Here is a 14,956-nt window from a genome sequence, read left to right on the forward strand (position 1 = left end):
CATTAAAAAAATTTATTTATCTTCCGCAGTTGGATATAAAGACGTAATTTAAGACGGAATTAAGGAAGGAATTAAAGCATGGACATATAAGAGATGTTCATGCAACTTATTGTTTAGCATCGAAGAAAATTCTGTAATATTCATAAACTTGAACATTGCAGCAATATAGAAGATAGAGCAGTTCACTAAACATGGAACCATTGCGCTCCAATTAGCTACAAAACGAGTTAATATTTTGTATTATTTATTATATCTCAAGTTATACATGTATTAGTCAAGTAAATGATCTCAATTTGCTTTCATCATCCGCATTATTTCTTAAAATGTTGAATGTCTATCTATACAAAATTCAGCTTAAAACTTGGTTGTATTGCTGTTATCTTTAGGCAAGAGCAAAAATTTTCTTCGAATCCAACAGACTTTAAGTGAATTAAATTTCTAATCAAAGCACCCTATTGAAAGAGAATAAACTTATGATTAAATAAGGAAATAAGTTGGAAACTGGCTAAAAACTTAACTAATTTTTTTAAAGTTTAGTACAATAAATGTTTTTGATAAACGGGGTTTACTAAAAAAAATAGCTGTACCTAATGTTTGCTGCTACAAAGCACACATTTTATATAAAATTAATTTTCTATCTTATTTGAAATTCAATAATCAATTAACGCATATTCATAGCTAACAGACAAAAACTCTCTAAATGTTTTAAGATAAAAATAAGTCTACTTTCTTTGAAATTTTTTTGCAGCCATCAGCAGAAAAAAGCCTTTCTTTTTCTGGAATATATTGCAGTTCATCAGCAACCTTTTCAAGAATTTCGTCATTATAAAACTTACCACGTCTTCTAAGTTCTGCTGCTGCACATTGCTTTATATGTTTACGTTCCAGTGGTAAAAATGGTACATAAAAGTCTATCAAGGCTGCTAAGACAATATCAGAATTTTTCAAACCGCCATCTACGTTAAATGCACCAACGGATAAAAGTTTATCCATCTCAACCCTTTTGATATCTTCTCTGGGTCTACCCTTAGCAAAATGATTTACAGCAAAATTGTTTATCTTGTTACCAACAGTGTTACTCAGAAAAATGAAAATATTCTTACGATAGTTTGTGCCATCGACTGAATGGTGGTAATCTAAGTAGGGTTTTAAAACATCTGCAAGACCCTCAGGCATTTTATCTACTTCATCAAATATGAATAATGAGCGATCGCATTTCTTTGTAGATGATTCAACCAATTTTTTTAAATCTGCTTGGTATGCTTGCAACTTATCAGGATATTTATAATCATGTGTTGCAATTTTCTTGATAATAAATTTACTATCAAGCCCTTTTTTGAACAAATGTTTTGCAATAATATCAGAAACTAAGTTTTTACCACTACCTGTCCATCCATGAAAAGACATAACTAATGGCTTTTTTGGATTTGTTTGTTCGGAGTGAAGTTTCACAGCATTTGCAACAATTCCTTTAACTAAATGCTGCCCAAATAATTCGTTTTCTAAACTATTATTAATACCAGTGATATCATACTTTAACCAGTTTTCATCGCAACATTCTTTTAAATGACAGTAGACTTTACCTTTAAAAAAAGAATAAAACTTTGATCTATATTTGGATAAAGATAGAATAAAGCTTCCTATGTCTTTTGCAAGTATTATTATAAACTTGCTTAAAAATATTTATAAGCAGCTTTATAATAATACTTCCAAAAGTTACAAGATCTTAAAACAATTAAATCCAGAAAAATATTATGTAAACCGGTTTAGAAGTTTTCGTTTACTCCAGTCGATATACAAAAAAGATTTTTGTAGAGTTTGGGGGAAGTTACTAAACATTTCTTCCCATATTCAACAATAACTCATTAAGTAAAACTATAATATACAGAAAACTTTAATTAAATTAGAAAAGAGTGGTAGTTTTTGCAAATAAAAAAAATTATAAGTAAAAAATTCATTAAACTGATGTAAAATTAAGGGAAACCACAGACTTTATTATACCAATAAACGAGATGAATATTAAGTTAACTAAAATTCAATGACTTTTTGTTAATTTATTTTGTTAAGTTTGATAATAAGTATGAAAAAATCAACTGCCTTATTGGCTCTCTGCGAAGTTTGTTTTATTTCTCAGCATTACGAACTTTGGACCTAATAAAATATCTACCATTTTCTAAATTTTAATGCAATTTTTTTATGATTTGAAAACTAATAAATAAACTGTGCCAAAATTTTCACCGCTTTACTGGGTAAATCGATATGGTAAAAGCCTCATCCAATGCAGTTTAAAGATTTTGCTTTCCGTTTAGTTTTAACCGGTTTTTAACCAGTTTAATTTTGAGTAGTTGACTTTGAGTTTAATATATATATATATATATATATATATATATATATATATATATATATATATATATATATATATATATATATATATATATATATATATATATATATATATATATATATATTTATAAAACGAAGAAACAACAACTATGTAAAAAAAAAGATTATCAAACACGCAAGAAAATCGTTACTCTTCAATAATGATTAAGTTTGGGTTTAAAAGAAAAGCGGTTTGTTTGATGTTGCCATGGATGCTTTTGACGGTGCCGAGATTTATGAACTTGTTGGTATTTTCCTACTTTTCCAACTATCGCAATATTGTAACAAAACTGATTTTGGATTATACTGAGACGACGGTTTAGCTATATTTAAAAACACCAGCGGCACACAAATGTAAAAAATAAAAAAGCATTTCGATGAAATCTTCAAAGACAATGACTTACTTATTTCCATCCAATGTAATTTGAAAATAGTCAATTATTTTGACGTCAGTTTAAACCTCAATGACTACTCTTTCCGGCCTTATAGTAAACCTGAGAATGTTTTAAGTTATATTCATGCTGAATTCAACCATCCACCTAACATTTTAAAGCAGATCCTACATTCCATTGAGCTGCGCTTGTCGGCCGATTCATCTAGTGAAAAAATTTTCAGAAATTCTTCTTATATGTACAAGGAAGCCTTAAAAAAAATTAGGTTACAACCAAAAGCTTAAATACATCCCCAATTTACAACCTGTTAACATTAAAATCCGATAGCTAAAAATTATCTGGTTCAATCCTCCTTGCAGCAAAAATGTTTGCACAAATATAGGAAAGCGGTTTTTAAACCTGGTCGGCAAACATTTTCCAGTAAACCACAAAATCCAAGAATTTCAATAGAAATTACATTAAAGTGAGCTACAGCTGCATGCCAAACATAAATTCCCACAACCAAAACATTCTGCAAAAAAACCAACAAATAAACCCCTATATTAGAGAAAAAACCTGTAATTTCATCGATAAAAATAAGTGTCCTTTACATCAGAATTGCCTTACAAAAAACATAGTCTACCAAGCTATCATCTCCTCCAGCAACCCCGTAATGAAAGAAAAAACATATTACGGCATCAGCGAAATATCTTTCAAACTAAGATACGCAAACCACCAAAAATCCTTTATCATTGAAAAATACTAGAACGACACAGAATTATCGAAAGAAATATGGAAAATAAAAGAAGAGCATTTCACACCTATTGTTAAGTGGAAGATTATCAAACATTGCAAGCCGTACAACACGGCCACAAAATGTTGCATGCTATGCCTGCATGAGAAGTAAATGATTATTATGTTTTATGAAGGTACCTTATTGAATAAGAAGAACAAAATGGTTTCAAAATGCAGGCATAGAAAAACGCGTTATACCTTTGATGTTTTTGGAAAGTTTGGCAACAAGCCGAGTGAAATTTACTTATGAAAAAGACTTTTTAAACTTAACTCAGTCGGCAAAATGATATCTAAATACCATATAATATGCATGTGAAAAATAATCTAAAAGATGTCTGAATTCACGTCGTGAATAAATGCTAAATAGATGTCTATCTTATAGATGTCTTTTAGATGCATTTTATTTGATAAAGATGCATTATTTTTGATGCATAAAAGATGTGCAATATACGTCTATTTTATTTATTTTTTTTATCGAATAAAATGCATCTAAAAGATGTCTATAAGATAGACGTCTATTAAGCGTTCATTCATGACGTGATTTCAGACATCTTTAGACCATTTCTTAGATGCATATTAGATGTATTTTAAATATCTTTTTGTTTGCTAGGTTGATATTTGTTTTCTATAAATGAATCATAATTTCTACCACATTGTTTAAGTTTTTTCCTTTACTTTATTTATGTTCTCTTTGCTAATTTCTTCAGTTTTATTTGATTTCGTTAATTTAATTCTTCCATAATCATAATTTATCCACTTCTAATTCACGTATATTCGGGATAAGATCTAATCCTTTTGTTGTTATTGTTCTAAAGAATTGCCTAGTTAGTAATATTATTAATAAATATCAGAAACATTTTTAAGTACTTTATATATTTTTTCACTCTACACTGTTTCACGTTTTATGCTATTATTTCTTTGACAATTATCTCATTAAGTTTTCTGTAACTTTTAAGTAAATAATGTTACTTGTATATTACAGGAAACACTGAAATTGTTAAGTAAAGCTCTTTCAAATACGCATTACTAATCGAATAATAAATCCTCATTTAAACTTAACAATAAACATTTTAAGAAACGTTTAAGCAGCATATGATCACAAAACTATGTTTCTTGAAACTATATTTGATATATTAAAACAAGTAATAAAAGTAAAAAAAACTTAAATTCAATAAATGCATATGTCAATAAGTCCATAAAAACCTTGTTTTCCGTTATTTTCATTTGTTTTGATATAATAAACTACCGTTAAAAAATGCTGGAAAACAAGGTTTTTATGGATTTACTGATATTTGTATATCTTTAAAAACTCCCAACACCGCAGGTGACCGCAGCAATCCCGTTATTTTCTGGAAGTAAAAGTGTTAATTAACTAAAAAAAAAATGCATATTTCTTTGGAACTCGGTGGAAAATTTTTTAAGCTGATATTTTAAAAAAAATAGTATATATATTTTAATTTTAACAAAAATAATGAATTGCAATTTTTTTTTTTCAATACATTTGAAATATATCAAGTTAAAAGATTATCTAAAAAGAAAATGTAGGCATTTATTTAGATTAAAAACTCTACATTTTTACTAAATCTCTTCTTTTTTAGATTTCTTTGAAAATATTATTAAAATTTTTAACTTATTTTAACCATAAATTATAAAATATAAATTTTATGAAAAAACTGTTCACTTTTTAAACAAACAATGATTTTAATTTAATATTATTAAAAAAAGGGCACTACATTTACAAAAGAAATGTGAGGGGCTTATTGCCATTTTTTGGTGGTTATGAGTCACTGTGCGGCTCTGCGAAATAAACATTCGCAAGGAAGTAGAAGCTAAATTTATTTTAAAGTCATGCAACAATAGATTGAACATATACAGAGAATATATTAGAAACATAACTGGGTATCCATAATAAAAACCATTCCCTCGATATTGTTTTCCTGTAATGATGCTTTAACAAAACGTAGTTTGAATTTATTCTCTTAAAGAGTAAGTAAAATAGGTTTTTAACAAGGTTGAAAAAATATTCCCTGTATGTCAAAGCTATATGTTAAAGTAACATAGGTAACATAAAAGAAAATAGAAGTATTAGGGTAAAGTAGGGTAATTTCGGCGTATTAAGCTATTTTGTTGTTTATAGACAATGGTTGCTTTTATAACGTTGAAAAATCATGCATATCGATGTCCTGCAGATATATCTGTTAAATAATAATTAAAAAATTGTTTCAAAATTACAAAGTTTTATGTAAAATTTATTTTACAAAATACTCAAAAATGACGAAATTAGCGACCTAGCATGGTAATTTCGGCACAATGATACAGTAAAATCGGCTTATTTAAGAAAGTTAAGACGTTCGTTGAAAACGCATTAGTATAATTAAAATATTATAAACAGCTATAAATCTGCGTTGTATAAAGTAATTGTCTCTTAAATGGAATTTTGTTACACCTAATTGGCATTTAATTAAGGGGGTTGCAATTGCAAAGATTCATATTTTTTGAACAAACTATTTTAGTAAAGTATAAATACATCACCCAAAACAGAGACCTTATTAGAAAAATGTGCTTTCAAAGTAAAATTGTAAATAAAATGATTACTAATTTCTATGATTTCGATGATTACTTCTAAATTCTGTTCAAATAAGAATTCATGTCTACAAGCTCATAAGTAGTTCATAAAATAATATTTTACATAACTTCAATAGTTAAACATAAAAAAATAAAATACAAAATTCAAAGAAAACTTTGTAAAAAGAGATTTATTTCAGAAAGTTAAAAAACAGTTTATCAATATATAACATAAAACTTTTTTTAAAGAAATAGTGTTTCATATAGTCACCACAAGTAAATACTTTTTTAGCATAAACACCACATATAGCAGCACATGTTTCATACGACCATCTACAGCATTTATGGGATTTATCCCAATTATCCTTTAAATATGGATCAACAGGATCCCAATAACTTTTTTGACATATTGCAAAAAGTTGTTTATTAATTGCACCTTTAGCATCAAGGTTATTCAAACACGTGTTTTGATGTTTAGATATATATTCTTTAATGCACTTTTTACGTGGCTACCTGTTCTTATATTTCAAAGTTAAAGATTCCTCTAGCTGAGATTTATATGGTGATCCAGTAACTTTTTTCTGCATGATTTAGCCTCTTTTTTATACCTGTTCGTTTTGTATTTTTAATGTCAAGTCCAGCTAGTGATCCGAATGTAATGCCATGAGGTTGTGAGGTTTCATCAGATGTGGCTAATTCTTATGACTTCTGAAGTGTAAATGATGAGTTGTATGTGAATCAGAAGTGTAAATGATGAGAGATGGTGAATAAGATTCTAAATAAAAATATTTAACTAAAAAAGGTGAATAGAATTAAATGTAAATTTTAAAAAATTTGAACTATTTTTTTAAGAAACTTTTTTTTAGGTTAATAAAACAACAGATAAGTTATTATTTTGCTTAATTTAAAAAAAAAAACTATATTTGTGTTTTAAATAAATTGTAGAAGATGGTAAAAATAATACATCTTTTAAAATGATTTACCTTTCTGAGAAGCAACTACACATTCTGTGACAAAATCAATATGATCTAAATCTTTAGCAGAGTCTAACCTATTGTCGAGAGTTGGGTGCATTTCAGAGGTAATATTTGGTTTTGAAGTTTTTGATACAACATACGAGTGATCAGTAGCGTTAGCTGCAGCAAAGTCTGCTTCAGTAAACACATTTTTATCAAATGAATATATTCCACATCTTTTAAACTCTGACTAACAATTTTGAACAGTTGCAGCTTTCCCATAAGCTATTCCAAATAATTCACAACCTCTAATTCCGTTACAGGACGACCTGGATGGCGACGAAGCCAAGTACCAACTTCTTGATCATAGAAGTTTTGAGACTTTTAAAAAATGAAACATCAAGTGGTTGCAGTTTGTGCGTGCAGTGGGACGGAAGTGATAATATAACAACATTTGTCTCACGAGCTTTTATAATAACACTAAGATTTTTTTTATGACTTGAATGTCCATCTGAAATTAGAAGAACTGGTTGGTTTCTCGACTGTGGCTGGACTGCTTGTAAAAAATGATCAAACCATTTTTCAAACAAATTAGTTGTTATCCACCCATTTTTGCTGCCACCAGAAACTGAACCGATTGGGGCTTTATCTAAAAATTCAGGTCTTACTCGAATATGTGGATAAATCAACATTGAAGGGACAAAAAATCCGCCTGCTGATTGGCAACAAACTATTGTGATTGTTTTTCCTCTTACAGAGCTTGTTAAGCCACCAACACTATGTTTTCCCTTCAGGGCAACAATTTTTCGTGGTTTATGGCATATAGACAATCCAGAATCGTCTACTTTAAATAAGTTTAATGGTGGAATAACCTGCATTTCATAAGCATTAAACATTATTTTTTCTAGTTCATCATAAAAACAATTAACTTTTATTCTATTAAAACAAATTGCTCGATGCAATGATGTTGATTCAGCAACTCTTACAGAGAGTTTATTATGACTTTTCAAAAAAACCCCAAACCATTCTTTTACTGCTGACTTAGTTGCACTATTAAACTTGTAAATAACCCCATTTTCTTCACAAAACTGGAATACCATTTGTTTCAGATCTTTTGGAAACAGACCAAATAATCTTTTTGACATAGTCAGAAGAACTTCAACAAGTTCTTTTTCTTGAAAAGCTGAGAGTGTCGTTGGGTGAAATCCACTTGTTTTTTAACACAATTATCAACAGACGCTCGTTTTATATAGTCATGTAGTGTTTGCCTTGATATTTTACATTGTTTAGCAGCAGAATATTTCGAGCAACCATCAACTAAAACTGTATTATTATATTTGACATAAACTTAATTTATATTGTGGGGAACTTATTAATTTATTAAATTTCAGAGTGGCACTAACGAATTCAATTTTTTACTAACTCGTTATTATCTTATTTCGATCTGAATTATTAAAATCAACTTCTTCTTTACATGATATTTCAAACGCTTATTTCCATTTTGATTTCAGAGAAAGCACAGGTCGGCAAATTTGGCACTGCCGAAATTAAAAACTATTTATAACCCGAAATCATCTCCTTAGAGCAGTCCTTGGGGAAACTTTTATATCTTGTAACATATTTTAAGTTTCATCTTATTGTTGCTTAAATTTTATTCAGTTTATATTTTTGAATAAAATAAATAACAACTTTTGGTAAAAATTTCCGAGAAAAAATCATTTATCCTACATTTTCAAATAGGTAAAAATGTTAAGAAAAAGCTAATAACCATAAATTAGCGTACCTGTAATGTAAAAATAAAAGCTTAAAGTAATATTTTTAGGAAAATTATTTATCTTGCTACAATACCCAACTATGATATTAATATTCCTATAAATAAATATTTTTAGGTGTCTTTAGAAGGGGTGCTGAAATTTTCTGCCTGCCGAAATTACCCTACTTAACCCTACATGGCTACCAAAAGTAAAAAAATTGATTGGTTAACTTTTAAAGTTTCAATTTTGTTGTGTTGCTTTAGACAACCTCGATGTATATAGGTTATCATAGCTCTTTTAAATATGTTTGAAAGTGAAGTAGCATTTTTTTTTTCCGCATTAATGCTCTATGGCTATTGGATCAACGTTAGCAACGTTCGAGTGTCTTCGGAAGACTTCATAAACATTTTCATGAAAGAAAATATAAGAGGAAATAGTCTACTGACAAGGATTATCATTTGTAAATTTCAAACCTCTAAAAACTTTTTTTGTAGTATAATCACCAAATTCTTCTTTACAAATAGTAGCTTCTTTTTGCTTTTTAACTTAATATGAAGTTATATATACTAATTCTGGTTTTTTTATCTTCTTAAACACACATCTCTAGCGTAAGGAAATTTTTAAATATATCATTAGCATTAAAACTAAGTATCTGCAGATATATCAGCATATGATCCTTTTGTATTGATTTTGAGCAGTTGAATTTTTTCAAAACAAGTAGGTAAGTTGACACTTGCTTTTCAATAGATTTTGACGCAACATATGCACTTGTTAGTTTAGACAGTTTAACTCTGTTTTTTTCTTTTACTCTTAACAACCTTAAGATATTAACCCGAAATGTATTTTTAGTTTTCCCACCATATTCTTAAAGTAAGTTACTTTTCTTTGTGATCCAGCTATTACGATGAGGTTTAAGTACATCCACAGTCATAAAATAAGAACATATTTTATTTGATTAACTATACATTAACATAATCAAACTTTTCAAATAGCCCTGGATTTGTAAAGAAAATTTTGGAATTTTATGCAACAGCATCCCTCCAGCTATCTTTAGTCTAAAACAATTTAAGTATGTTTAAACAGAAGTTTAGCACATACCTCAAAAACTGGTGAAATACCGCAAAGCTAAATTGGGCCTCCATAATGACACCAACATACTATAAACAGTAGTTAATAAAGACTCTGGTTTTACTTATTTTTAAAATGACTGAACCGGGATGTAAAGTGAGAGGTTATTTCATGTAAACTTCATTATTTAAAAGCTTTTTTTTTGCTTTTTATTTTCAAGCTTTGAAAAAACAAATTTCACTTTTAAACTTTAATGCATTAATCTTTATTGATTTCATCTTCAAAGAGAAATACAATCAAATTGTAGACTATTTACACATTATCGTTTATTTTTCTTTCAATTCGTGATAAATTCTTTCTATTGGAAAATTTTTCATATCTATTTAACATTTGAGGACCTATTGATATTGTTCTTGTTTTACTTCTAATTGCTTTGCGCTGAGTTTCTGTGCAGTATAGTTTCAAATAAATTTCATTAGAGCTTATGTCACAGATGTGTTGCAAAAAGTTCATCGTTTTACTGCCTTTCGTTAGGGTTACTTAAAAGTTAAGTTACGTAAATATTATGAGTTTCTAGTAATTTTGAGCAAGAATAGATTACAAAAATCCTGTTTTTAGAGAGATGCAATACTTGCATTCCACTAAATCCTGATTGTTAATCGTCGTTCATCTTAAGTATAAATCTGACAATAAAAGAGTTTTCTTCAAGGCCAATTGATAGAATGATCAACCACTGTTTATCAGAATAATATCAAGTTTTATTCGATATTTTTTTTTGTGACTTCTGATGTAACGATCTAAAGCATGTAATCCTATCAGCAGCTAAAGAGAAACCAAGTTGATTAGGCATAATCTTAAACAGATAAATTGCTTTAAAGCTTGTTATCAAAAGTGGTGGAAAAAAGGTGCTAAACTAGGTTTGGTAAATTGAAACCCGATTGCAGCTTATTAAGGGTTTCATGATCAATTTTTGGTAAATGTTGAATATCCACATGTAAATTGACAAAAGGCAAACAACTTTTTTCATGAAATAGCATTCACTCAACAATTACAATCTTCTTTTTCAGAAGAAAGTTGGATAATTTTTTCTTTTTTTGTCTATTGTAATTATGACTACAGTTAGTAACTAAACATTTTTGGGCACTTTGTTGCCTTTAATATTGAAAATGATTATACTTTATTTAGAAACTAACTTCGCGAGCAATTATTAATGTTAATAATAACTATAAAGTTCCGTGTAAGCCCTCAATCCCAGGCTTCACTTTACATCTTTAAGAGGTCAGTTTGCACACACAGTAATGCCATAATGCTGATTGAGTTTTCTTAGCTAATTTGGTGCAAAGCTTTTTCCGAAAAGAAGAAATATTGTAAAATTCGTTTTCTGACGTGAAGATATTCCATGTACACAACATTTTTTATATGTAAAGCAAAGAATAGGGTCTATAAATCGATGAGAAGCCGATGTAAAAGCTGTTTCAGTATTGTTAGGTGCAAGTTTGGAAGGAAAAACGTAATTGATCATCTTAGACAAAAGAACGACAATCAAAAAGTTTAAATGAGGAACGTTTTACCAATAACTTAAAATTACACCAACCATGTTTTTTTTAGCCATTGAGTGCATCAGCAAGATGGTGTAGCGGCTCACAAGCCATTACTTTTAAACACACATACAAATTTCGAATGTCCATTGGTGTTGGCATAACTTTCATAAAGAATGGAATTTTTGTATTAATAGCATTTATCTTTGAAGGTTTTCTCAGTTAGCCCGAAATAATAATGCCCCTTTTCTTGCTGATAATTTTTTACATTGTAAATTTAAATAAGTTTTTTCTAAGGTATTTCCTATTTATTTGACATGAATTTGTTTGTTGGCAATTGTATAATTGGCTATAATAGTCAGTAATATTAGATAATAATTTTTTGATATGAGCAGTAATAATTTTCTTGATGCTTGGAAGGCTGCTGTAATTAACCTTTAAGCTGTTCCGGTCAAAAACTTGGTGAAATTCATGTTGTTTAGGGGCATTTAAGTATTTATTAATTAAACCTAAACATTTATTTTTTGCTACGTTTGTTCTTATCTTCAGTGCAAATGGAGGGTTTAACCATATACCGTTTCGTTTTTGAGATTCTGTCTTACGTTTTGAGGTATCCTGATTGCAAGCGATTTTTTCTTAAAACCTTAATGAACTGAGAGCTTTATTATAAAAAGGTACGACTCTATCAAATATTTTTAAAGATATATTACTGAAGCGATTAGTAATCATTTTTGGTATCAATTTGACAATATTTAATGCTTGGTTGAAATGGACGTTTAATAACAAACGGTCATCTTCTGATTTTCTTAAAGGTAAAAGAGTGTTGACAGGAAGATAATCTGTGACATCAAGGAGGTTTACAATTTTTAAATTAGATCTATTTGTAATGCTAAGGTTGAATTCGTCTTAAAAAATGTTAACTTTTTAAAATGTTTATTTTTCTTTATTTATTCTGATTGAAGGCCGCTGATATTATGGGAGCAGCAGAGGCCATCATCTCTATATAGTTAAATAAGTTATATTAAAACTAAACTTCACTCAAATCACGTCCCAAAATTTTAAGCCCAATATTTAATTGTTACGTCTACAGAATTTACTCCATATGCAGTGATTTACATTTACGAAATGAGAATACTTTTCTATTTCAAATATTCAATGAAAATGGTTACGACAATAGCCTACTGATAAATATTGCAAATCAATTTAGTAAAAAACTGTCTATAAAGAACAATAAAATACAATCCAAGTATGACGCCCTCTATTCAGAGTAGTTTTTAAATCTAATCCTAATTTAAGATCACCGCTAACATTTAAAAGCTAATTTAAATTACCACGAGACAGCCAACCTTGAACTTATCTAATTGAATGTATTTGCCTAAAAAAATACATTAGCGAAACAAAGTTACAAATTAGGACTCGAAACCAACAACATCAAAAAAGCTTAAACTAGGGCAAACATCATCAGTGTGCCATTGTCACACTTAGTAAATCGCGTTAAGAAAAAAATTAACTGGGAGAAAACCAAAACTCTTCGAGAAAAAAAAAATTTGATCGGAGGGTCCGTTAGGCTCTTGAGATGCAGAGGCATCAATGTTCCCTCTAAATGGTGGTATTAATCTCGATAATGCCCAATTTGTTAAAACTTTTAGGGCAATTGTAAAAGTTTTAACACACTTGTCCAGCTAGTTCTGGATCCATTGAAAGACTTCTCTCATCTTTTGTCATTATTTGGAGCAAATTAAGAAATTGGAAGAGAGAAAGTTGAAATGCACGAATTAGTAGACATTTAAGATAAAGATACACAATTACTGATGATTAAATTGTTTGATGACAATGTTTTAAGTTTTTTTGAATACTGCTCTAAATTTAAAATACTGCTCCAAATTTAAGAAATGTCTCAGTTCTGAAATATGTAACAGTAAACGCTAATCTTTTGTATTAATAAACTAATTTATAAAAAAAAAAGTTTTAAATAAAAGTTTTGAAAGCAAATGCCCAGTAAGTCGGGTTTTTGGTTAGTATTCGCATTTGGGTTTTTGGGTGAGTTTTTGCATTTGGTTTTTTGGTTTGGGTTTTGGGTTGGGTTTTTGGGTACCAATCCTGGCTTGAACTAATTCTCTCAAGCTATTTACAAAATGATAATAGTTCCAGAATTACTATAGAGCATTTATCCCAGGCCTACATTTTAAGCAAGGTTATGTAAGTCATTTGTTTTTTTTTTTCTTTTTACTGTTTAGAATTTGTTTAATTTTGTTTTTGACTGACGTCCATTAGCTGTATCCGTAATTTTAAGTAATTAAGTTAAATTAGTAACTACTTTAGTCTAGCGCCTTGAGTACATAACGCTAATTTAGGAATTTGACTACCAAATCAATGTGAAGGTTTTGTTCCCTTAGTTTTATGTAAAAAAAAAACATCAAATGTTTTGATAATTTTGTGCAACAACGAACATTAATTTACATACCACCTGTGTAAACAGCACCAGCACCAAGTAAACCAACCGCGGACAATGTAATAGGCTCAAAAGAATACACCATTTTTAAAAAAACCAAAATGATTGTCAATTTTAATTTTCCCATCATCTTTAATTGATTTTTATATAAATAAAATTTATGCCTAAAGGCAGAAGTCAACAAGATTTTCAAAAATCTTCTTAAAAGCAACACTTTTTAAATTTTTTAGAAAAATAAAGTTGCAGTTGTCAAATAAAGCATGTTTTTGCAGAATAAATAATCTGTAAGACTCTATTGCACCAATTCCGAGAAAATTATGAAACCTGAGAAGTTCATCAAACCGGAAACATGTAAAGTCCAATTGAAATTATTTTCAAAGTAAATAAAAATAATCTATGAAGCAAACATTTAACTTTTAACTGTAAATTTTTTTAGCGCTATTTTGATTTGGGGAATGTAAGTTATGGTGGATGTAAGGATTGAGAGCGGACTAGTTAAATCTCACATATAACGAAGTCTGAGACGCGCCATATCACTATAGTCGATGTCTTTTATGGTAATGACACTAAACTACTGATAGCAAAAAATAACGAGAAACTTGAATTAAATTTTTTTTTTGATTCCGATTGGGACAAATGTTTTTATTTTTAAGTTGGCACAACTGTCACCAACATCTTTTCCAAATTACTCCTCAAAATATTCATTAGTGTTTGAGATAAGCGCCCCTTTGTAAACAGCGAAAACTGAATTATTCGTTATAATAATGTCTGAAAATATTCAACATCGCAGTTCCATAACATTTTGTGGGCGGAATGAAATTTCTGCTGCCGAAATGTTGAAAATGTTGTAAAAGGCCTTCGGTGACCAAGCTCCATCGAAAACAAGAGTTTATGAATGGTAAAAAATGTTCAAAGAGGGTCGGGAAAGCGTTGAAGACAAGGCACGGTCAGTACGACCATTAACATCAAATGATGAGTTACACATCAACAAAATCAAATAGTTAGTGCTCCAAAGTCGTCGATTGAAAGTTCGAGACCGTACTTACCTGGTCGGAATATCAGAAGGATCAGTGAA

General features: G+C 29.2%; 1 protein-coding gene across 1 annotated transcript; it reads right to left on the reverse strand.

Moving 5' to 3' along the window:
• Positions 1 to 230: 230 nt before the first annotated feature.
• Positions 231 to 14,132, reverse strand: LOC149880504 (torsin-1A-like). Its single transcript, XM_090069893.1, has 2 exons — positions 13,894 to 14,132; positions 231 to 1,583 (listed from the first exon to the last, which is right to left on the reverse strand). Exons 1-2 carry the CDS (start codon positions 14,009 to 14,011, stop codon positions 706 to 708), a joined length of 996 nt encoding a protein of 331 aa, XP_089926019.1. The 5' UTR covers positions 14,012 to 14,132; the 3' UTR covers positions 231 to 705.
• Positions 14,133 to 14,956: the final 824 nt, after the last annotated feature.

The sequence above is a fragment of the Hydra viridissima genome, unplaced genomic scaffold, assembly GCF_058129835.1.
Source record: "Hydra viridissima isolate aposymbiotic clone 2 unplaced genomic scaffold, HvirCarnegie_v1 scaffold_13, whole genome shotgun sequence".
NCBI lineage: Eukaryota > Metazoa > Cnidaria > Hydrozoa > Anthoathecata > Hydridae > Hydra > Hydra viridissima.

Coding starts and splice junctions, on each gene's coding strand:
- LOC149880504 (XM_090069893.1), bottom strand. CDS start 14,011: ATGATGGGAAAATTAAAATTGACAATCATTTTGGTTTTTTTAAAAATG. Junction 1,584..13,893: donor TGGTGCTGTTTACACAGGTG/GTATGTAAATTA, acceptor CTTTTTTTAAAG/GTAAAGTCTACTGTCATTTA.